The following is a 26,345-nucleotide window of genomic DNA, read 5'->3' as shown; positions in this document are numbered from 1 at the left end:
CATATAGATTTTTTTTCTCTAATTTTGACTTGATAAATATAGGGTTATTACATTAAAATTTTCTCCACTAAAAGTATTTCTACAGTCATAAAGTTTGACAATCTAACTTTATATTTTTTTTTAAATAGAAAATCTGAAGGAACTGATGACTAACACTTGAAGACAGAAATAAAACAATGTGGTTCAAATATTTACCCCAGGAGTGTGCCTATCAAATAAATCAATGAACCAGGAAAACACAGGTATGGCATTTCAGGGGCCATCTTACTGGGTGGATTGTATATATTAGTGAGATTAGTGGTTTTCAGGTTGTGTCCCTAGCTCCTTTGTTTCTTTGTAGGTACTACCCACAAACCTGTGGTAGGTGAGGAGAAGGCAAAACACTAGGCATGTGCTACCAGATTCCCTTTACCTGAGTCCGTCATAACTATTCTGCTTTTCTCTGTTGACTTCACATAGTTGGTTCTATAATGAATTTCTTTTGTAACAGAAAAAAGAGGGTCCTTCTGATGATTAGGGTTCTGAAATGACTGCTCTAGTAGGTTTTTCTTTCTTTGTGTTAAATTATTTTGTTATATCAAGTTCTACTGTAAATCACCAGAAAAACTTTCTGGAACTAGGAAGAGTTTCAATTCTAAAATAATAGAAATTTAAATCGGCATAATAAAATGTAGGTTCATGTTTATCTAATATAGCTATCTCAGATTATTCAGGCATGGATGATGTAGTGAGTTCTGAACATTACCTATGTAACAATTAGCTTACTTTTAGCTTAATTCATATACACAATATATAAATGAAGCATAAGTTATATACATAGATGTTAAATCTTAAGTTCTACAATGTTACTTGTTTGGGGGTATTTTGTTTCACCGTTAAAATGTCTCAATTGTCTGGAATTCAAGGGGTTGCATATTTCAACAGAATGGAAGGTAGGATTAGTCCATTTGTTATCCCACTAAACATCTGCTATTAAAAAATGTTCGTTACCTTTAAACCAAAGCCTAGATCCAGTAAAACCTAAAATAAAATGTGCCAAATGCTACTATAAATTTATTCCAAAGTACTGTAGTTAAGCAATGTTAGTTAGCTTCTTCCTTAGAACTTAATAGTCCTTTTGGCCAGACTGAAGAGTTTTTGTCACTCACCCCAATTTCTAAGTTTTATATGCTGAGAGGGTTTTTACAATCATATTTTGAAGCAAGTAAAAAAGTCAAGTGAAATGTGTGTAACCTAAATGTATGATCATTATGTACAAAATGCTGAGAATAGAGTTACATTTATCGTTAGTATATCATTTACTCATTCAACAAACATTTATGGAATCTTGTCTTAAGACAAGATGTTTTAAGATATTAGAGTGTTAATTGGGGAAATAGTGGAATGAATAAATATATATAAGTAAATACTTCCAAAAATTTTTACAGGGACTTCTTTTTAGATAGAATAAGATCTTTAGGATAGATGATAATGAAAATTATCATTATGATAACAATATCTATCACTGATATACACACACACTTACTAGACTTAGATTGACTTGCTAGTTTGTCAACATGAAATTATAGAAATAAACATTTTTATTTAGAAATGAGAAAACCTAGACCCAAAAAGTTAATTAACCTGGCCACAAAGTGCTAGTAAGTGACAAATACAAGACACAGCCCAAAATGTCATGTTCAAGTCTATGCAGTGAACCATTACCGAATGGACAGTATTGACTGAAAATAAAATACAACATCTGAAAGGGAATGAACCTAATTTACACATAGAGACTGGTGTCCCAACCTGACTTCAGATACTTGAAGACAAATTCCCCAAAGAATTTGAACCACTCTCATTGTGTGTGGACACAACTATTGTTCTAAGTCCAGTGACAATCAGGTATGAACTTCTGCTCTGGAACAAAGAAACAAAGCAAAAACTACAAAAATCAAAAACAAAACAAAACAAAATTGAAGCTGGGCTGAGCATTTTATCTGTTAATTTTCATTGCAGTTAGAGTTGCAGTTACACTTTCCTGATATGATATAGCAGCTACATGGGTTCTTAAGTCCAAAGATAAAGTGAAACTTACGGATCTAAGTGTTCTGCTGAGTATGTTTATTGCATACTTTGTGCCAGACACTGTGCTAGAAAAACATTAACAAAATATTCCAGGAAGACTCAAGGGATATACAGTTAGTGGTGTAAATTAGGCCTATTAGGAACAAATTTGAAGTCTGCCAAAGCCTGGTGTGGCGGAAACATTTACTGCTCACCAAACAGCCATGTGCTTGAGAATATTTTCCAGACCCCTTGCAGGTATATTAGGCTTTGTTCTGGCCTACAAGCTGTAAGTAAAAATGACATGTATCACCTTTGCATCAAAGTGTATAAGACCAGGTGTGTGACCCTCCACTTCCATCTTCCCCTGCTATGGAGTCTTGTTATGGAGGAACATGTTGAGATGACTATTTCACAAGGTCAGTATCTGCCTGGAGAGCCAACCATCTTGCATCAAAATTTGCAGGATTAAGAACTAAACTTTTGCCAAGGGAATAAGATGTAGACGTTAACTCATTGTGGCAGCATTGTCTAGTTCATCATGAATAATACACGGCTCTTTATTTTTCTGCAAGGGCTATTGCTAAACAAACTCTTTCAAGCATATCAATAATTAACAGGGATGCTCCTGATGCACAGAGAAATAATTGAATGTCTTCAAGTCGGATGTTTTGCCACTCCGGGGATTTCCTGTGTTTCCTTGAGGTCTTGTTCTGGAGATTTCCAGGTGTGGTACCACATTGTGAAGCTCCTAATCATGGGGTCAAGAGGATCAACTTACAGAGAGATTTCAGGTCTTACATCATTCTGACAGATCTATATGGAATTTGGTACCTATTTGTGAGGGAGAGAATAAAACAGAGAAAAAGTTAAATTACCTCCTCTAGATCAGCACTAAGAGAAATATTATATAAGCCACATTTGTAATTTTAAATATTCTAGTAGCTATATTAAAAGAAGGAAAAAGAAAGAAAATTGATTTTTAATAATGTACTTTATCTAGGCCTGTATATCCATCAAATATCATTTTAACATGTAATCAGTATAAAAGTTTATTAATTTCACTTGAAGTCTTTGAAATCTGATGTGCATTTTAATCTTAAAGCATATCTTAATTTAGACTGGTCACATTTCAAATGCTCAATAACCACATGAGGCTGTATTTAACAGCACAGCTCTAGATTTAACTTAAATCTATTCCACGTTTATTAAGTTTATGTTAGGCATTGTATTAGGCACACTCAAAACATTGTTGAATTTATTCATTGTAATATTCTTTTGAGTTAACAAATGAATGCACTCACAGAGTCAGAAAATGATAGAGCTAAGATTCAAAACCATTCTCCCTCCTGCTTCTGGAGATGCTCTAGGCAAGTAGATTGCAGTGGAGAGTCCTGTGTCATCCAACTAAGAACAGTGAGGCCACCCAGTAAGGTAATGGCCTTGGTGATGGAGAGAAGGATAAAGTTAATGAACATTAAAGCGGTATAGATGGAACTACTCTACCTAATGACTGATTGCATACCGGATGGTGAGAATGGAGGGGCTTGTCGAGGGTGAGTTCCTACTTCTGACTGGAGAAACTGGATTGGCAATGATGCAGTTCAGAGAGAGAATGACATGCGACTTGTTAAGGTGAAGTTGAGATTTAGCAATTTTGGGTCACTGGAATTGCCACTACAGTGCAAGGAACCTAACCCATTTTTTTTGTTTGTTTTAGCAATGACTAGGTTATATTTGGTCACAAATGCCACATAATAATGATTTAACACCTGCTATTTAAGAAAAATAATATCTGCATAACAGAACTACACATGGGTTGGCACGTCTTTAGTATTATTACAGAAAGAGGAACACCAACATCTAATTCAACAACCTCAGATTTACAGCACGTAGAAGCTTCTATGTGCTTCTTTATATCTTTTTAAAAGATACCCATTTAGCTTTGTCACCACACATGCAACAGTGATGATTTTTGTGGGGTTTCATAGTTATGTGCTTATCTTTGGACCTGGAAGAACAATTCCAAGTGATGCCACCTGGGCCTGAGCCATCTGCCTTGGCAGGGTCTATTAGATGGTGGTAGGCCATGTACTTTGGAAAATCTGATCTTAATAATCCAAAGCTACTCAGCTCTTTACTCTGATCAAATCACATCATTAACTGCATAATGCAGGATACAAGAGGTGACTAAGAACAAAACTTGGAAGAATCCAAGCATCTCATAAGCAATTGACAGAGACTACTGGCCGACAGATGGTAACTTGTTATGAAAAAAAGAAAGTAACAGTTATCCTAGAAAGTCATAATTGAGCTATTTTTATTTCTCTATATAAATATTCTTAAAGCTGTTTGCAGTAAGTGGAGATGTTATTGTATTCGATAATGGGTAAAATTTATTTAAATTGACTTTGAGTATGTCTTCACAGACACCTACTGAAACCAGTACATGTAGTCATCTTAAATAAGGTATGTGCAGAAATACTGCTGCAGATTGCTACAGGTGCTCTAGATTAAAGAAAAGAACTGTTAGGTTTCCCACTACTCACGCAGCCTGCTTTCAAGATCAGTAGTAAGATTTACTGTATTTTATCATAAAGTATTCCAAGGTTGTTTGGACTTTTTCAATCATGACTGTTTTCCTGTCCATTAGTTACTTATGCCCTCAAGAATTAGTCTTTAGAAATATGAAATTTGACAAAAGGGATAACTGCAATTCTGAGGTAATAAGGCAAGTTTCATGCAGAATGAATTTGCCAAGCAGGGGGTATCTTTTATAGCCACTCTGTGTTGAAGAGGTTTCAACTGGTACTCATACCTCATGTAGTACGGAGAAAGCTTTACTTTGATCACAGGTCTCCTTGTTAGTAAAAACAAAAACTGTTAGCTGATGGTAGGAGGAATTGCCTTATCCTGAGCCCTTGGGCTCACAGCTGATATTCCTTCTGAGTTCTGGTTAGTGATTTATTCTACCGGGATTCCCTTGTACTTTGAAGTGCTCTAGGATGCAGTTAGCCCAATACTTTTCTTTATCCCCCTCAGTCACTGAAAGCTGTTGAAAACCAGCTATTCCCTTCCCAAATACTAGTACCCCAACTTAGCAAAAATCATCCTTTAAAAATAAATAAAATTTAGAAAAACAATTGACTACACTGAGTATCAGGTTACAGATTTGTAAGCCGAGAAGGCAACAATTATTCAGAACCTCAAACATTCAGTAGCTTGCACATTTCCAGGCATTGACCACATCTGTACCTACATTTCACATTATGCACATGTGATTACTTGAAACTGTTTCTTAAACAGTATTTTGTTTTTATTACTTTTGTCAAAAATATAAATGCCACATATATGTTTAAACATAAACCTTTCTGATTACTTATTTTTAAAATTCCACTTAAACTAAAACATGTTCCTGGGATCCTTTTACCATTATTATAAGTGTACATGGCTTATGAATTACAAATATAGAATTATTTTCTGCATATTTAAGCTTATCTTATTTCTCTGCCTTTCCCCCTGTTAAATACTTTCTTCTGGTTTTCCCTTGACCTAATCTGTCCTTTGATCATCCTTCTAATTTCTTAGGTCAACTGAGGCATAAGCAGATATTTGTCATTTAGTCATTTTCATTCTTGTTTTGATCCATTTTTATATGTCTGTTACCTTGTATAAAATTACTCCAGATCGTTTCTCAAAATCTTTTACAAATCTGAGCTGAATCAAAGTACTAATATTAAACTCTTAAAAATATTTTGTTATAAGACATCTTGTATTTGGCCTTCACTTTCCATTTTATTTGGTAAGCAAAAAATTTTCCCTTTATCCCTATAAACAAAAATGTTGATATCAAAGGCAGCTGGTCTTTCTTTGCCGAGTCTGAATTATATAAATTGTAGTGTGCAGTTAAATATTCTGGGGAAGCTATACCAGCACAACTAAAACACAGAGGTTTTTAGTGATACAAATCATAAACCCAGGCTCACAATGAAAGAGATACTGTAAGAATAAAACATGCTACAAATTGATGAAGCATGAAAAATAAAAACACATAAGAAAAACCTACCATAGTGTCAAAATTACATTAGTCATGTTAAACTCTTCAAGCTGGAAAACTTAAAACAGAAGACTAAGGTTTTACCTAAAATTCCCCTGTTTAGTTTTGATTGAATTTTTCTTCCCCAAGATTTATGAACTTGTTCTAAATTCAATCTGGTTAAAAGTATAACATTGCTTTTTATGACGTGGGAGAAATGGTTTATTTCCCATAAAATATGGATAGAAATTTAATGCTTATGTGTTTGATGGTATAGAATATATAATGTAATAAATAGCATTTCATTATAGAACTGTCTTGCTTTAGTGTGCCTCTACATCTTAGATATGTAAAGGAGGCAATTTTTAACTATAAAAATTTAAGATGCATACTTTATCAATAAAAATAACATACAAGTTGAGTGCAAATGAAGATGTAGGAATTGAATGTAATTTTTCCTCATATGCATCATTTTAAAGTAATTTTGTTGAATAATTCTGGATTTAAGACATGTGGACAAAAGGAAGTTCAGTTAGAAGTTTTTGAAATTTGAGAGGTAGTCATTGTCTTCCTAATTTGAACACCCCCGCAAAAAAAAATATAATTAGAACTTCATGAAATGTATGTGGAAAGCAACTGGAATTAGGAAAGATTGCATATATTTTGAATTTTTAATTAAATCATAAATTTAATATTATCAGTCATATTCTATATTTCATGCTAGTTTTCAGCACATTATTTACTATATGACACTTGAAGAAAACCACCAATTTCTAAAAGAAATCATAAATCTAATTGTAGGAAGAGAGAGAAATTAGAAAAACAAAATATGCTGAATATTATTTTATACTTTTCGGAGTAATGAATAGGTATTCATATCTTCTAGTATATGTAGAAGGATAGCAGATTTTATTGTGAAAGCACCAATTATTATGTAAAACTAGTAATTTATTTAAAAAATCAATAAAATATATAGAATCACTAAATAACATGCAATAGCCAAATTTTTCCTTAAATTTTATAGTTCATAATTCCTGGAGAAAGGCAATTCTAAAGTTTTGTAAAATGGAGCGCATCATAAATCACATAAATTACCATTGAGTATTTAGCATCTTTTAATATATTTTCAAAATTCTTTATTTCAAAATAACTGACTTTATTTCTTGGAGAAGTGTAGCAGAAATAATATTTATACTCTCAACAAAACTTTCAGAGACAAATTCTGGTTTCAGCATAATCTTCCGTACTTAAATTCATATATCATGACTATATGTTACCAAGGCAATTTTATCTAGCAGGTAAAATTCAAAATAAAATTGTATAATATCTGTAGCTAAAGATCATTTTTAATTTATAATATTTTTATTCCCATCATATCTCATGTCACAAACTTACAGAAGAATGGCAACTCTTAAAAGAATCGTCATGAGTCTTAGAATTTAAACATAAATTTTTCAGCTTGCTTAATTTAAGTTCTTTTCCCCTTAAAATATTAATCAAAAAATACCTCTGCCTTTACTATTGAATATCATTTCATTAAGCAGAAGGAATCATAGATATACACATTTATCAAGTTTAAAGAGCTTAGCACATGTTTAAAATAATTTTGATCATGTTTTCTACAAAAGATGAGCAGCTTACATTTTTCATATATTCAGCCTCTTGTTATAATGTGCTGCTTGATATCAAAATCTTGCATAAAATATTATTGAAACATTTTTCACAGAAATACAAGTATATTGTAAATATATGGTAAATACTATGCTGTATATAGTTTAAAATGAATGCTATAGAAATTCTCTAATAAATTTGGTAATTTTTACCATTCTCCATGAAATTAGCCGTTTGAGGTAAAAAGGCATCTTTCAACATTGGGTTTTATAGATGTAGACATTGATGTAGCTATTATAGAAAATGCTAGGATTTTTCCTGTTATTATTGCATTTAAAAAAAATTCTCTATGGCCTAGAAAATAAAAGTTAATATTTTATGTTTTTCCAAATATTCTAATAAATGAAACTTCTGAAAAAAACTTTATGGAATAATTAGTATATATTTAGAAATTCAGAGAAAACAAACCAGTCATATTTAATTCTGGAATGCATCAAGACCTCCTTTTTTTACATTTTTTTCCTTTGAATCACAGTTTTTCTCTTCCAAGTAACATTTTCCTTATATTATACTTTCTATTAGACATCAAGTTTCCTGATATATGTTTTGGGTCTACATTTAAAAAGACCTTTTCTGCTAGCTTTCTTTTAACTGTGTGCCTTTCAGAGAGACTCCTTTCTTTTCTAATCTTTTCTAATTTTTCTTCACCAGACTTTTAGCCCCACACTCAGCTGACTGCCTGAGACAGGTTGTAGAGAAATTTCTGGACATGTTGTTAACATCTGACACAGTGAGAAAAAAAGCCAGCACAGTCACAAGGCAGGTTCAAGGAGAAGTGGCAGCTCCTGGAGAGGAAAACTTCTGTGTGTTTGCTAGTTGCTGGTTACCTGCAACACACTGGTTAAATTCAAATCCATTTATTTTTTCGTGTCTCTCCCTCTAAACCACTGTAATGCAAACCAAAAGGACCTTTATGGATGTTTTTTATTGATGTGTGCAAATCAAGTGTATCTTTTAATTAGTCTTGTCTGACATTTTCCACAATACTTTTAGTAGACAGTATTATATAAATATTTCTGGTGACTTTATGGAGGTGGTTGCCTAAATTTTTCTTTGGATAAAGCCTTTAATGCTTTCACCCAGGATCCGTAGAGGAGCTACCCGAGTTTGGGAAGTTTAGTGCTGCTCTTTGTACTTTAACTTTTAATATCAGACCACATATTGAAACCATAAACACAATGAAAATTAAAAAAATATTCCGACTATATTAGAAGAATATATCCCCTCCTTTTGTATCCTTAAAGAGCCAAGGGCGTGGGGAGTGGCAGGAAGAAACATTCTTAAGATCTAAGCCCTGGACGCCATCCTGCGAGCGCTTAAAACCCTTAGAAGCGTGCAACGTGAAGAACACCCCCTTTCGAAATCTAAAACAATATTAGATTCCCAAAACATATCGGCAAAGAAAGCCTTACCGTCAAACGCTTGCAGCAGGTTCCAGCTCAGACCCAGACTGAAAAGTTGAGCAGCTGGTGAACAAAAGTTTTAGCTTTTTTTTTTTTTTAAACGAAGTCTGCAAAACTAATTTCCCTCAAAATAGGGCTCAATTTCCGTTAAAGAAAGCAGCGCTTACAAATCTCAGAATTCCTGATCACCCCCACCCTATCCCACCTCTGAGCACTGGAAAACAATTCGAACTTTCACACGGATGTAAAGGTTTATTGCAAAGCCACTATTCTACAGGACAACTTAAAAGAAAAGGGAGATGGTCAGGCTGAAGCCTGAGGGACGGGGCTAGGGAAAAGGTTCTGCCTTGGTGACATTTCTCAAAGATTAATCAATACTTTTTCCTAATTCAAACCAGATGTCTGGCCCAGTTTGCTGTACCCATTAATCCCATTAACAACTTCAAAGACCTGGTCCCCGTCCTCTGGACACCTGAGACAATGAAAATAACAGGGCGACGCTGCTGGTGGCACATTTGGGGTCCCGGGCGGGATAGGTGAGCGCCGATATTCTCCTGATGCGACACGTCCCAGGAATGATGCGTCTGTTCCTGCAGCTCATTATGAGCGGGCGGCGTGCTTACCTTGTGTAAACGACTTGGCCCCCAGCAGACGGTGTCGTCGCTCAAGCATGTGACGGTATCAAAGCCCAGCCGCCGCTCGCATTAATTTACTGGTGGAAAGTTTTCTGATTCATTTTCTATGATGCAAGATTGTAACCAGGGAGACCCGAACTTTAAGGGATACCGAAGTGCAATATTTTTTCAGTAAATGGAACCATGGCGGGGGGTGGGGAGGGGTGCGATTAGCTGATTTATCTTTGAGCGGAAGAGAGATGGGTTTCTGGAGGAAAACAAGGGGACGTGGGCTGGCTCCTGAGGGAAAAGACTGGAAATGTGCGTGCAATATACACTTCACTTGTGACCGGGACGTAAGCGCTTCGGAATACTCCTGATCCAGGAAACGTTCTTCTTGGTGGACAAGTGGCTAGGAAATGGAGTGGGACTAGGAAATCGGGAGGGAGGACATTTGCGGAAAGCAGAGGAAAGGACCCCACCTGGCACCGCAGGTGAGGATGCCAGAGTCAGGACATCTGCAACTGTCACCGCCCCATGCTTTCTACCACCCCACCAGGTCTCGTTCCTTGCAGCACCGAAAATGGCCCTTTCTTTGCTCGTGGGTCACTTCCCAGCATCCTCGGATCTGACGTCCCAGCCCATTAACAACCCACCCACAGACACCGGCTGTAAAAAGCTAGGAGTGCCCCTGCGCCCAGGGCACGAATTGATGTGAAGTTTGAGAAACTTATCTGAGCGCGCGCCAGACTAGCTCTGGTCTTTTTCCCTTAATCCTAGTGCTCCTTTCGTGCTCCTCCACAGTTAGGCGCAGCCCAAGCTTTCCTGCAGGTGACAGTGCCCAGGGGTCACTGACAAGACACCTTTCATGAGAGCAGTGAGCAGGTCGGACACTGGGTGCGGGGTTGGGGCTGGGGGCGCTGCGGCGCGGCCTGGCCGACGGAGTGGGAAAGGGAGCCGCTGCCCGCCGGGGCTCGGGTTTAGGCGCCAGGCGCGCCGCTTGCAGTCCCGGCTGCTGGCAGGGGCGGGCGGGCGTGGGCGCGCTGCGTGCGTCCAGCCGGCGATAGGAAGTGGAACTGCGAGCGCATGGCGCGGACTGAGCCGGAGTTTTGGAGGGAGTTCGCATGTGGTCAGCACTGGGCTCCTAAGCCAGCCCCCAGCTCACGTTACACTCTATTTATAACCTCTCAGAGCCGTTTCCCCTTGAAAGCAGTTCTCTGGGACCACCTTCTTTTGGCTTCAACCTCTCCTACTCTTAACATCTGAGTAGCTCGGAGGGAAGCTCCTCCAGGTCCGAGTGTTTATATGTAAAGGAGACTGGCCGCTAGGGCTCAGGACCGGGATTATACGAGCTCTGCTGAAACGCGGGCGGCTATTGCTTTGGGAGGGGGAAAAGTCACACGGTTTCCAGGGAAAAGTAACAGAGGGTGGCGGCGTTTGGAACCGTCGTGAAGTCTTCTGCCTGGAACCCGAGACTTGCATGCTATGGAACACCCGCTCTTTGGCTGCCTGCGCAGCCCTCACGCCACCGCGCAAGGCTTGCACCCGTTCTCCCAGTCCTCTCTCGCCCTCCATGGAAGATCTGACCATATGTCCTATCCCGAGCTCTCCACTTCTTCCTCGTCTTGCATAATCGCGGGATACCCCAACGAGGAGGGCATGTTTGCCAGCCAGCATCACAGGGGGCACCACCACCACCACCACCATCACCACCACCACCACCAGCAGCAGCAGCACCAGGCTCTGCAAACCAACTGGCACCTCCCGCAGATGTCCTCCCCGCCAAGCGCGGCTCGGCACAGCCTCTGCCTCCAGCCGGACTCGGGAGGGCCCCCGGAGCTGGGAAGCAGCCCGCCGGTCCTGTGTTCCAACTCTTCCAGCTTGGGCTCCAGCACCCCGACCGGGGCCGCGTGCCCGCCAGGGGACTACGGCCGCCAGGCGCTGTCACCCGCGGAGGCGGAGAAGAGAAGTGGCGGCAAGAGGAAAAGCGATAGCTCAGGTAAGGGCGCGCCGGGCACCCTCGGCGAAAGGGGGCGGAGAGATGACTGGGAAGATTCTCGCACTAGAGTGAGGCGGCGGGCGTTATGGTACAGGTCTTTCCTCCCTGGCTCCTCGCCGCCAAATTCGGCGAGGCTGCTTTGGTCCTTTTATTTTGGGGGCACGTGTTTCTCCGAGCGCAACACTCAGCCAACTGCGTTAAGCTCTCCAAGATTCAAACTAGTTTACCAGAGCGTTGAGAAAAAAGGACAAGTGACAAGTATGTGAAATCGATTGCGAAGCGTGACCTTCCATCTGAGCGATGGGGAGAGGATTGCACCCTGGGATGCAGCGTCCGCTGGCCGTGCGTGCGGGTGCCGTTCCTTGACTTTTCCATTGCAAGTTCCCGACTGAGTGGCTAGATTTTTCCCATCGTTAACTGGATTTCCAAATTATTGCACAATAGTTGGAACTTGCAATGGAACTTGGCAGAGCATATGAGAAAAAAGTTTTCGTTGTGTTTTTTTTTTTTAATTCTGATTTCAGAGTTCTTTAAATAGCACCCTATTCCAAATGGTAAAAATTTCCCTTTCTTGGGGAAGAAGACAGTCTAGGAATTCAGAGGATTTTAAGGAATGTCAGAGAATTTTAACTAAATACATGCTCAGACCCTTGAAGAAAGACGATTCTTAATAGTAGTTGTATTTATGTGATGCTAACCAAAAAGAAAATCTAAGTTTTTAAAGTGGAAAGTAAAATTCTCCTCCAGGTGAGTATTATCGGAAACAAGTACTGGGAAACAAACAGCAACCCGGGTAGCGCTGGTACTGGAGGGTGTGCGCAGGAGGCACAGACCTACGTGGGGATAACTTGAGCCGCCACGCAAAAAGGGGAACCTTACTGAATGCGGATGCCTGAAGGCAGAGGCTGCCAACTAAATTTTAGCAGTCCAGAGAAACTGAAGTTTTGCAGGCAACTCATCAAAGCCCTGACCTATCCGTATCCTTATGAAATTGTTAAAAGATGCTTTATAATTAAGGAGGTTGTGAGTTTTCTTCTGTAACTATAGTGCAGCCTGCGTTCCGTCTTTTCGTAAGCTGTCGTTTGTTTAATATAATATTTACATATTTTCTTTCTTTGCGGAATTGGTTTAACAGTCCTGGAAGATAATTCCAGATATTGGTTTGAAAGACTGAAAAATGTCTATCCTTTATAATGCTTTAGGTGAGATCCCACATGAATGACAATGAATGAGCCGCATATTTCATGTTCTTTTGCAGCAATGGTATCAGTTATTCTTAAGCGTTAGTATGGGATGGATTCTTCTATCACAGACTTAAAATCTGACTTTTACATTCCAAGGTCGGGTGAACTTCTAATGCCCCATCACAAATTAGTTAATATCCAAGAAAGTTGCCAGCAGTATCACTCATTTTAATGGTTTTTACTAACCATAAGTGAAACACCCTTCAGACAGAGAGTTAAAAGGTTAATCATAGCAAGGTTTCCATCTTCATTAGAAAAAAAAAAGTCAATTTTAGAATGAGATCATTTTATAGAGTTAGCATTTGATATCAATATAACTTTTCTGGGATAAGAGGATCCAAGGTCAGTTTAGTTAGCGGCACTTTAGCATTTACCAGAAGCTCTTACTGTTCATTTTACTTTCTGCAGTGAGAAACCTATGTGATGGATTGTTTCATATGCTGCCTCAACTGAACCAATGCACCTAAGTTTCACAGGGCAAATTGAATTTTCATATAGGCATATGTTATTTTGGTTGAGGAGAAATAAGGAAAGTGGGATCTAAGAACTGGTTCCCTTCAATTATTTTAATAACAACTTTCTTAAGAATATTGGTTATATTAACAGTGCTACCCTCCTTTGGTGGGAAATAACCATATAGCAAAATACGTTTATTTTTTCATGTTGAAGCTGGCAATTAAAGGCCTGGAAAGAAAAACAAAAGTTTTCATCAGCTACATAAAGTATTAATAGATTACATCTTGAGCGGGAAATACAATTAGCCATCACCAAGGGTAGAATCACTGGGGAGTTAGAATGAACATTTTCTTTGATGGGATATTTTGAAAGAACTCTTGGCTATCTGAAAAGAAATATAACAATAGTTTCTGGTTAAATATCTGTATACTCTTTGAAAATAAAATTTAATTAGCCAAATTCAATATTTTAGTTAATTAATATTTGTTAGGTCTTTAGCTAGATTTAAATTCAAGGTAGCTTTTTCCTGGAATGATATTGTATTTGGTCTTCTATAATTTATGTTCACAGTTATTTCATTTCATATTATTATAAGGGCATCTTGAGCTAGCAGAAACTAAAGCAAAGTACAAAGTCAGTGTAATATTGGTATATTGTTAACACATATATCTCTCATTACTTATAGCATAGTTTTAATGTTTCAGTATTTCCAAAAAACTATATTAAAGTAACTTCTGCACTCTTGAAATTTTAAAATTGTATTAGACAAAACTCACATCATGCATTATAGAGACCATTTATATTTTGTTAGGCAGTTTATAATTTCTGTGTATTTCTAGTTGAGAGTAAATGTAATACATAAACCCAGGGCAAAGTCGGAACCAAAATTCTGTATCCTTGCATCTCATACCCAGATTGTATGAATATGTGTATGTGTGTATGACTGTGTGAAATTCTAATGGAATTTTAAGCCCTGGAAAACAACCCCAATATTTATCCATGGTACTGATGCTAAAACTACAATATGTAACATTTTCCAGTGTGCATTTACATGTGTTCCCCTTCCCAAACACAGATGAACACACGCATATACAAACTCAAGAAGTTTGAGGGTCTAGAAGCAAATATTTATGGACTTTAGGCTTCCACTATAGTTTACTGACAATTGAAAACAACGAAGTTTAATAGAAAATCACACTATTTTTTTATATGTGTTAAGCATATTTGCAACTTTGAACCTGCTGTGCTTTCCAGCACTATTAGCAAAACCAACATCTGCCATGCCTTCAAAGCAACTCTTAAAAATCAAAACTTTACAACTGTACTTAAAACAATCTATAGAAAGCAGGTGATTCTGAAAAAATGTCTATAAATAGTGTGAATTACTTAGCTTCAGTTACTTTTGATTGTTCACCAAGCAATGTAGTAATAAGTATAATACTGCCTACTTTCAGTTAATATCACCAAAATAGATTAATCAATCTAACTTTAGTTTTTATGCAGGTAATATACAGTATAAATATGTAAGTATTTTATATTCAAATTAATTAATTTTATAAAAAATCAAAATTATATCAAAAAGGAAGGGAGTGATTCGGGGGTAGTGATTTTACAAGGTTTTGAATCAGATTCTTGTAAAATTGTAAACATTTTATTATAGCTACAAGATCATAAAATACTTGTTGTCAAATTATGTCTGTCTGTATGCCTGGCTCTGCAGAATGATACACAAGTATTATGTTAATATGCTAGAAATTAAAATACCGAGTAGTGTCGTACCTACCCTAACTCTAGAATTTTATTACACTTTTTTCTTGATATTTCTATCGTCATGTTTTCTGAAAGAAAAAAAGTTACTTTATTATTCATCTCTGTGTTGCTGGATGATGACTTTTTAGCATTTGCTTTAGAATTTAAAATACAGTGTTTTGGATATAGATGATTATAGGACAGTACTGAAGAAATTAAGGGCCTCGAATCTATGGAATTTTAAAAGTACCATTTTCAGTCTTTTTCTTGGAGTGGTAGATTAATTTTAGGTGTGAACATTTTTAAACGATGACCTGAGATAAAAAAAACTGCTAAGTACCATTGACCTACATGAGTGTTCTCAAATGATTACGCTCAAAAGTCAAGAGCAGCAACTCGTTTAGAATCAAGGCGCTTTATTGTGGAAAGTCAGCAATGGATGGAAGGAAGAATGCAAATAAATACTGAAATAGTTTCCATTTCTCCGTAAATATCTTTATAGTTGATTTGAAAAGGAAAAGCATCAAATGTAATACATGACACTGCTAAAACATTCATTTGGGTTAAAAAGCCTTTACCAAGTATTTAAAATTTTAATCTTTTTTACAGTAATTATCAATGGAAACCATTATGTTGGCACACAGTAAGCTGATCGCCACTAATAAACTGAAAAACATATTTTAAACATTACTTTGTCTGTGTTTGAAAACATAGACCCTTCATCACAGCGTTGTAATTTATAATATAATTTTTATTATAAGACCTAAACAGTCTTAAGAAATTAATTTTAAACAAAAATAAAATAACAGTAGGGACAACCCATCCCCTTAGAATCAGAGAAACTTGAGAGACTAATTCTATATTTAGTAGAAGAATTAACTTTTTTTTTTTAAGAAATAACCTATGTGTGAATTAATAGCTGATTTATGTTAAAAAAAATCCCCACATATAAACCTATTACATGTATTTAGCCTAGTAATGGTGCCAGTTTTATTCCTTTACTATATTAAAATATATATGTGCTGGGAAATTTCGTTATTTACTGTATTAAAAATGGCAGCCAGAAACACACAAAAACTGTGATGTCTTTTTAGATTTTCATTTCAAATGAAAATAAACAATATAATACAATAATATATTTTAATTTTAGGCTGTGTTATAATATATTTTAGTTTTAGACTGTGTTCACTTCAGTAATTTATTTTTAAAATTTAAGAGTGAGATTTTTTCCCCAAGAATTGCTACAATTATTACAAACATTTACGAGTGATAAATGATAAGGGTGAAAAGATATTAGCAAATAAAATACACACAGGAATTCCTTAACTGGTATTTGTTGACTTAAGAGTTGTGGATGATTTATCTCTCATTTCTTTTGTATTTTTGCCATGTTGTTTTTTATAATAATAAAAAATTTTGTGAGGAAAATATATTAGCACGTGAAGTAAGACTATCAGGAGTAGAATTCTTTCCCACTTGATTGTAATCATAAAATAAGAAGGATTAATTATTGAGTGGCCAGGTAAATTACATTTCCTGGATTATTGTATTGGTGACTGATTTCAATGGTTTCATTAAAAAAAAAAGATAAAACACTCACAACTTATTTCTCTCATGTGTTTTAGTCATTAATATGGTTTAGTTATCAATAATAAGCTTTTTGTAAAGTTTATAAAGAAAATCAAACACTAACATTTTGCCTATTTTTGTTATGATACCTTTATGATTATTTATTGGAATAGCTGTATCAAACTGAAACCCCCAAGTAGAGATGGAGTAACACAATAAAGAAAAATGAGTTACAACACTCTCTCATTCTCCACACTACTTCTAAATCATAGTCATCAGTGAGGTTCAAAAATCAATTGGAGGAAACCTTGTAGAATATTTTATTACTCTCATGAAGTAAAACTTAAAATAGTAAAGGTCATTTTACATCCCAGGCTTCAATTTGGATTACCTATGTAGAGGCAGAAGTAACTTAACTTGGATCCCCTTTTCTCTAATGATTTTCTACTTACATTACAGAAACGTAAGGAATTTATTTTCCCTTTAAGGAATTGTGTTAGATAGTATTTTATGATACAAAGTAATAAATAATATATCTATTAATCCATTTGTATAAATTTCAGATGTTTTTTCATACTTCAGAGTAATATTTCTTTTTAAAACCTTTTGAAATACTTCTTACTAAATTAACTGAGAATTACTTGGTAAAAATATACCTTCATTTGGAATTGATTGGGTCAATTATTAATATTCCTTTATATTTGGAATTTGAAATATACAATTAAAGTCCCCTTATCCATGAAACCTTTATTTATAATGTCACATTTTCCACAGCAATATAATATTTCTGAATTTAACGTGTTACTGCCTGCAGATTTGGTACTTTTTTGGTACCAAATTTGGTACTTTGTGTACTTTTTGGTACAAATTTGGAATATTGATTTTCATAGGGCTCTGAAATTATTTTATGATATGCTTTTTGATCTCTTCCATGTGCATACGAATAAGAAAAATCAGGTGAAATCTGTACTAATAAGTACACATTTTTGGAAGGGGTTTGTATGGGGAAAACTCAAAAATAATTACTTTGCTCTCTATACTATATAGATTTAAAAATTAATAAATTTAATCTTCAGTTTATCTGATATTATACCTACGTTACTTTTCAAAATTATCATTTCCTTAAAAGTTTAATAGTTCTAAAATATTTGTGTATTTTGGTGACTTAATTCTTACATCCTTGGAGTTTTTAGTTTTATTGCAAATGTAAGTTTAGTAGGTAATGACTCGTAGTAGCGAAAATGTTAGGGTTTTGTTTAAAGATTTAAATTCAGAAATCGTTGCTCTTCAAAATTCCATAGAATCAATTCGATTAGAATGTTTCAAATGTATTGGGCTGGCAAAAAGTTCGTTCGGGTTTTTCCGTAAGATGTTACAGAAAAACCCGAACGAATTTTTTGGCCAAGCCAACATTTAAATATCCTAGTGTTTGTTTTCATAAGCCTTCTTTCTAAGATGTTATAGGTATGTTTCTTGAAGCTAGATAGACTGTATTGGTTGAAATTGTGAACATAAGGTGTTTATTTTTTATAGTTTTTAGTCCCTACTGTATTTTAATAAAAAGGTTAATGGTATAAAAAAACAGTGAAGGTGCTGAATTAACTAGGACATGGCAGCTACACTTAAAGCACACTGTATACATATAGCTGATTCACTGTTATGCAGCAGAAACTAACACAACATTGTAAAGCAATTATACTACAATAAAGGTGTTAAAAAAATAAAATACAATAAACATTTAAAAATAATTATTTATATAAATGTATATATACACTAATAGAATTTCAAATTTAATTTCTTTGTAACAGATCATCTGAACTAAAGTATCCAATTAGAGACGATAATATGATGTGAAGTGTTCTAGTTACAAAATAGAATATTAAGTTTGAAGCATATACGGCTGTGTGGAGAGTCCAACAGGCTGAAGCTGATAATCAGTGCTAGTCGTAAAATCAAATCTGCCAACTCCCTGCAGTTTCTGTTTTCTTTTGTTTTTCTCTCCACACATTTCAAGAGATTTTATAATGCTGCAAGAAAAAAAAAACAATCCCAGTTATCTTACATGACTGTGGGCAAGAAAATGATTAAGATGAAGTCATCTCTCTCTCAGGCTCTGTGGAAACCTAGAGGAGAGTCCAGCTTGGGTTGGTGGATGCCAGTAGAATTTTAAAGGCCTAGAGTTTTGCTCTTTGAAAATATAGCCTTAAAGCTTTGCCAGAAATAACACCCAAATAAAAACTTATTTTTGCAAATGATAGTTATTTGCAAGTGTAGTGGTGAAATATATTCGGTGTCTGTATAGGCGGCTTCTTACAGCTTTCTAGACTGCACAGGAAACTTCTGGATGAGTATTCTTAGCCTCCTGAAAAATTAGCAAACTAAACTGAGGTGTATTCTTATTAGTTTAAAAAAATGTATAAGATGGCCAATGACTCTTATCAAATAAACAATGAATACCAAGTACATGTCACAAAAGATTGATTTTATTTTGTTAGTTAAAATACACAGCTCAGGAAAATAGAATTGTGCCGTCAAAAACTTACTGGGAACTAAATTGATAAATAGTAGCTTTGATTTTGTAGGATGCCAGTAATTTAGCAAATGGCTTTCACATTTTAAGAACCATCCAAAGAGAGCTTTACTCCCAACTGGATACATTGACTTTTAAGTGATATCTCTCTTATTTAATATTTTCAAAAGTAAAATGAGTTTTCAGTATTTTTAATGTCTTTAACAATGAAAATCTCCCCAACTACAGGCTACATTTACTTTGGGTTATTTTTCCTTATTTGTAGTGTAAATGGGTCTGGATGCATTAAACTAGAGAATATCTACATGTAAACTACTAAAAAAGACTGAAATGACAGGAAAACCAGAGGTTAGGCACCCAGATTTAGGGGCCTGCTGCCACACACATTTCCAGGATTACTATCTTTTGAACATTTACCTTCAAAATTCAGGGACTTGTGGAGGCCTTTTCTTCCAGAACTATTCTTTGTTCCTAGAAGTAGAGCACCCCATTTTTTCTTGGATACCCAGATGTTTGGGAAAATAAGAAGAAACAGCAATGCTATTTTTTAATTTTTTTGCATTTTTAGTCAATGGTTCATAGATCACAAAGGTTTTATCTTATTTCTTTGTTATCCTATTAGGCAAGAAAATAGGTGGCACACCCATAGCAATAACTGAAGAGAGGTTGATGGTGACTATTTAATGGTGGGCAGCGTGTCGGGAAGCAACAGGATGGGGCATCACTCAGGGCCTGCCCACAATTGGAAAACATTAGCGCCTGTAAACCTGACAAAATAGAGGGAGCTTTTACACGAATCTGGAATCCAGTAAGAGCAGCAGGACAGAAGCCTTCCAGCAAAGTTGGGACTTCAGATGGAAGATTGCAGCTAATCTCAGATATCACACAGTAGCCTCTCTTCATGCCTTCCCATCTCCTTCTGTTGCCTCCCACTGGCCAGATATAATCAGAATACAGAGAAGCAGATCGCAGAGGTCTCGGTAGATAAAATCCATAGAAGTCAACCTAAAGGAATGCAGGCCATAGAAGAGAGATGTCAAGAGTTGATCTGGGAGAACACAACAGATCCTTCTGTCTCTTCTAACTATAATTTAACTTCTCTGTAGTGTAGTTTCCTAAAAATTAAAGTGAGTCAGTAAACATAAAGTACCTAAAACAATGTCTGGCTCAGTAAGTGTTGTTATTTTTATCTTCTATCAATGTAGGTGCAATTATGTTGTGGGTATACACCATCTGGAAACAATCTCTGTTTTATGTTGCCTGTTTATTTGTATTTTAGTGCTAACATTACTGTAGGAAATGTTGCTTGCCTGAGATTGCTATTTAAAATAATCTGCAACTGTCCCTAGAATTATGTCTCATGCCATTTTCCTGAAATGTAGGATGAGTTTTAGACCAAGCTGTGTAAGAGACTCAAGTTTCCTTCACTTAATAACCCTTAAGATTCCCATTCTTTACCCTTTTTGTTTGGACATCTCCTAACCTTTCTCAAATGTCTCCTACCACTTCTCCATCAAACACCTGTTTTCAAGAGGAATGTATAAAGGGGTATTTAGTCAAGTGGGAACAGAACTTAAACCAAAGGGTTTTAAATATGAAAATAAAATATCAGGCCTCTCTTGCCGTTGCTAACTAGGAAGTTGGACTTGACATTGTTCTGCTCTGTTATAAAGTTCGTTGCTGAGAGAATTTACATATTATAGCCCTTTGTTATTTTTGATGGTTCCATTTGGACACCCTCATGAATGGTAAATATGCAAATGCTACAAAAAACTAAAACTGTATTATATCTCACATAAAATGCATAAAGACATTTTTATAATGGTGATAAGTTATTTTTTTCAAAGGAAATGATTATTTATTTGTTTGTGTATTTATTTATATTTAATAAATTCCTGAGAATTATTGCTTAGGTTGAGGCAATAGAGAACAAAACCCGCCCAAGTTGTAAGTCCTGAGTGATTAGCTAGTTTCAATTCTATTCAGCTTATTCACCTCTCCTATGCTCACAGTTTAATGTGGCGAATTCAGAAATGTATTTCAGAGAAATTTTATATTATTATATGTGATGGTCTGTGGCAGTTGTTTTTGAATAAATAGTAGAATCAAATACTATATTAAAATTCTAAATGTCAAGAGCTAACTCTTTCAAAGCTCTTAGATTGACAGCAATTTAATCCCTAAAATGAGAGAGTTTTACAGGACTATTGATTACTTCTCTGCTAGATAATGGGAGGGCTGAGAGGTGGTAGGGACAGGGGTACAAGAAGAAAACAAAACATTGCATGTTCAGTAATACACAGAAGCGGCAAGGAAGAGCCAACTTCGTCAACTATTTCGTTCCTCTTGGGTTTCAAGGGTAGGCTTGATGTGTCAGTTTTCTAAATGATTTATAATCGATAATGTTTCAACAGATGATTAGAATCAGAATTATCAAGACACTAGAAGAGACCCAAGGCATCATACAGATCGATTAATGTATTTTCTAGATGAGAGACTGCACCCAGAGAAGTTGAGTAATGTCTGTGCACTCAGCCAGGTAGTACCAACTGAACTTCCATATCTTAACTTCAGCTTAGTGCCCTTAAAAGGAAAATCTCGTATCATATTTTGAAACTTTAAGTATTAGTCTTCCCAATGAAAGTAAATTTCAGCTCATTTAAAATGTTGGCTACTGCTTTTGAGTGAATAAAAATTTGGCAAAATGCTTTACCTGGGTGTAAACTACCTCTCTCTGAATCTGAATTTATGATGACCTCGGTCATTTTTCATTCTTGTTTTATAAATATGAACACTGTTATTCTTTCTTAGCTTCAGTTTTCTGATGACGTAGTTCTTGCTATGGGTCACCATTGTGCCTGCATATTTTTGACACCTTGTACAATAAACCATAGCATTTTAAAGTTTAATATATGGTAATGTGCAGATGGACTTTGCTATATGATATCTATAAGTAACAGGTATTTATATAAAGGGAATGATATTTTGGGTAGCCATTTGTGAACTGAAGAATCTGTCTCCTGTTTTAAAATGTTTAATGCAACACTAGTAGATTTTATTTAATTGGGCTTTACCTATAACATATTTGCATTTTGTGTGCAATGTAATAAATAGCTACAAGTAGACACCAAGCAACTTTCCTTTGTCTCAAGTCTTAACTTTAACTCCATTTTAAAATAATTATTGATCTTATTTTTTAATTGAATACAATCTTTTTTTTGCCCAGAAGATACTAAAAAATGTTAATGATTGACCATTTTTTGCCTTTGCTAACCAGATGTGCCTTCCTTGTTTCTCTTCCTGTTCTGCTGACACCTGTCTTCACCATCATCTGTAAACACCAGACCCATGTGCTTCTCCCCAATACAGTGAACCATATAACCTCTGGAACACTCTAACACCGACCTCTCATGGAAATTCCAAATCCTTAGTTTTTACTAGACCCTCGAAAACAAAATTAAACATAAAATATACAGTTGGTTCTTCCAAGAATTTTTTTCCTCTTTTGTCTAAACACAACTCTATTTCCAAGGTGATAAAAAATAATTCCTCTTCTACCTAGTTCATTTTAATTTACAGCCCAAATCCCTTCATGTTAATGGTCTCAATTGATGATTTTCCACTCCTTTTCCACTAGACTTAAATTCAAAGTCAGTCATGCCGCCTTTTCCTACACAGCTCAGGCCAAATCCATTCTATTGCATATCATTCTATATTATTTTTCGTATTCCTACTTTGATGTTTCTTGCACTTAATTTTGTTCTCTCTACAGGATTTCTGATGTAGCTCTCTCTTCCAGATATCTTTACTTCTGCTCATTCTTCCCTAATTAAATCCTACATTCAACATATAGTAATATTTCGACTTTGTCATTCCTCTTCTTGGAATTCTGCATTAAACTGAAAGTATTCTACACTGACAATATGAATGTTTAATTATAGGCTTTGATGCATATGCACGGAGTGGCTAATGGTCGTCAATGATATACCACTAGGTTTTACTTGTACTGCTTCTTGTGTGCAATTACTTTTTGTTTAATATCATTTATATCTAATTATATGTTATATATTACATATAATTAAATATATAATATAATCTCATACATATTACATATATAATCTGATAGATATATTTAGAGCAGTTTTTTTCTGGCAAAGTCATCTTTCATTTAGCTTTGGAGTACAATGTGAAATGTTACTTTAAAACTGTGTTCTGATAATTCCTAATGTGGGTACCTAAATATTTATAGTCATAATTGCATTGAAGAATTTTTCATACAAGATTCCTGCATCTTCCATTTGACAAGACATGCTACACATTACTTACTATCCAATTTCTTTTGCTAAAAATTTAGGGATATATATTAATGGGATTCCATCTATAATATCCCAACTTAGTCATTAAAGGCTTTGTTGACCAGCTGGGCCAGTTTTGTTGTTATTGATTTTGCTTTTTTTTTAAACCAATATTTCCTCAATAAACTTGTTTATGTCTACCCCTTTTTAAAAAGTTTATTATTTTGAGAAAATTGTATAATCACATATAGTTGTAAGAAATAATACAGAGGGATCTCGATACCCTTTACTTAGTTTTCCCCAGTGTTAATATTGTAATACAGTTGTATAACCAGGAACTGCCATTGATAAAGTCCACTAATCTTATTCAGATTTCACTAGCTCTATTGCACTCTTGTGTGTATGTGTGTGTGTATTTAGCTCTATGCTGCCTGCCAGATTTATTTTGTATTTTGATTCTGAAGCCTGTAATATCTTTTTCCAATATGTATTTATTATTTTCATTAATATACAGCTTGTGACACCTTCTCAGGTCAATACCACCCTAAGCTAATGACTGCATTTCTCTTACCACATTAATGTCTGTATTCTGCATAACAACACAGTTAAATTTGCTGTTTTATTTCACATGTCTCTAGTCTTTGATTTGAATTACATGTATTCCCAGAGAAAAAGTCTATCTTCTTTTTCTTTTAATGTGGTATCCAGCATTAGGATAGGTGCATAGAAGTGCTTGGTAAATCCCATTTGTGGCATAGAAAATGCTTAACTAATGTTGAATGAATTGTTTGTATCGGGGGTTTTCTGAGACTCTTGGTTCCAGGATTCTAGTAGTTGGGCAAATTCAGAAGACTGTTGGTCAGTCCATAAGGGAGTTTAATGAATATTGACTTTAAGTAATTATCTGTATTTGTTTCTGAATGATTTTTATGGATGCTTTCTAAAGTGAAATACCTTTGATTACATGGCATATATTTACCATTTGTGAATTAATCGAGACAAAAATAAATACTCATTTATTAGAAACTTTATTATAAATCAGCAAAAATCACCTACATTTTAAAAGGTAAGGTGCATATACTTTCAACAATTTAGTGATTGTTAAGCCCAGTTTCCCATTAACTAATGTATAGAAATGTCTCATTCCATTATTTTGGGGTGAGGCGAGATTCTATGAAAATTCTGTGCAGTTATGCTGTGAATTGTTGAGCTTTTGCACATTACATACAACCAAGTAATCATAGTACTTAAAATGTCTGTCTAACAAAGCCAAAAAATTAAATTAAACTTGAAATTATCAGGCATTTGGGGAAAATATGGAGTATTGATCAATCAGTATTGTAGTGTTGGATAGTGGCACAAATGGTGATTTGAAAAAGAAGATAGATAATTTTCAAAATTTTCAAGTATGCTGAATTTTAAAAAAGAAATGAAAAATCCCTTTTCTGAGTGCCTTGATACAGTGATGCTGATTCAATCCATGATGCCTCAGCCTGTATCATTCTGCTTTAAGTATGACTGGTTAACCAGATTCAAACAATGGTATGTGATTAGAGAATGTGGATCCAAGACACTGACAAGTGACCACACATGAGGTGGTCTGGCTAGTAAGGAAAGAGCAATGACAGTGAGAAGTGGGCAGGCTAAAAAAAAATCATCTCACTTGTGGCTTTGAGCTTAGTCACACATCACACGAACTGTCTCATGAAAAGAAAGTTTGCAGTAAGTCTACTTATGCAAGTAAGTTAGCATTTATTTTTGTAAAAGAGGTAAAATTAATCCATATTGCAAAACATTTTGACAATTTTTTAAAAACTCTGTTATCCATGACTCTGATACTGATTCTATTTTAACAATTCCTTCAGCTCATAAAGAAAAATAACTTTCAGATTTTCCATGCTTCTGGACCTTTTCATTAACATGGTATCATGAGATTACTTTATTCAGACCAGTAACTCTCAACACTGATGTTACATTGGAATGATCTGGGCACTCTTAAAAAATTCTCGTGCCTCATAGAGTATGATTAAGTTAATCTAGAGCAGAGGTGGAATTTTTTAAATTTTATAATGGAAAATTATGTCATTAAAAGAATAGAGATAATAGTATAATGAACCCTCAGGTGCCCATCATGTTCAATATAGATCAACACGTGGCAAATCTTAACTCATTTATCATTCCATTCCTCCCTTACCTTGTCCCAATTACTTTGAAACAAATCTCAGATTTCTTGTTATTTCATCTGAACACTGATACTTTTAAAAAGCTCTCAAGTGATTCTAATGTATAGCCAAGACAGAGAACTACTCTTGTTTCTAGGTTAAAAAGCTATGAGGGGCAGGGATGCTGTATTCTAAATCTTACCCTTTTCTGCCCATGGAGAGCAATGTTAGACACGGTCGCTCAATAAAACATTACACATTTCCTAGAAATGGCCATTTGTATATCTCTGTTTATCACCAATAATCATAATACTCTCCTATGCTGTGTAGTATGGTAGCTGCTAGCCATATATGACTATTTAAATTTTAATTAATTAAAGTTAATTAAATTTAAAAACCAGTTCCTTTGTATCAGTAAACACATTCCAAATACTCACTAGCCACGTGTGGCTAATTGGCTAATGTATTGAACAGTGCAGATATAGAACATTTCAATCTGTTAGAAAGTCCACTTGAACAGTGCTTCTAGACAAAAAGACAAACTTTCTGACTCTTCGGCTATTGAAAGAGT

At 35.3% G+C, this 26,345-nt stretch overlaps 1 protein-coding gene and 1 long non-coding RNA gene across 2 annotated transcripts in view; one reads left to right on the top strand and one right to left on the bottom strand.

Annotated features, from left to right (window-relative positions):
- Window positions 1-2,086: 2,086 nt before the first annotated feature.
- On the bottom strand, window positions 2,087-9,300 carry LOC132524273 (uncharacterized). Its single transcript, XR_009541837.1, has 3 exons — window positions 9,166-9,300; window positions 3,351-3,488; window positions 2,087-2,880 (listed from the first exon to the last, which is right to left on the bottom strand). It is a non-coding gene; the product is annotated as an uncharacterized LOC132524273 (long non-coding RNA).
- Window positions 9,301-10,975: 1,675 nt separating this feature from the next.
- MEOX2 (mesenchyme homeobox 2) overlaps window positions 10,976-26,345 on the top strand; it is a 65,194-nt gene continuing 49,824 nt past the window's right edge. The window contains exon 1 of the mRNA XM_060157110.1: window positions 10,976-11,769. Within this exon, the coding sequence (XP_060013093.1) occupies window positions 11,256-11,769 (514 nt within the window). The 5' untranslated portion in view covers window positions 10,976-11,255. The remainder of the gene's footprint in view (window positions 11,770-26,345) is intronic.

The sequence above is a fragment of the Lagenorhynchus albirostris genome, chromosome 8 (assembly GCF_949774975.1).
Source record: "Lagenorhynchus albirostris chromosome 8, mLagAlb1.1, whole genome shotgun sequence".
Classification (NCBI taxonomy): Eukaryota; Metazoa; Chordata; class Mammalia; order Artiodactyla; family Delphinidae; genus Lagenorhynchus; species Lagenorhynchus albirostris.
This window is presented reverse-complemented; position numbering and strand designations above follow the sequence as displayed.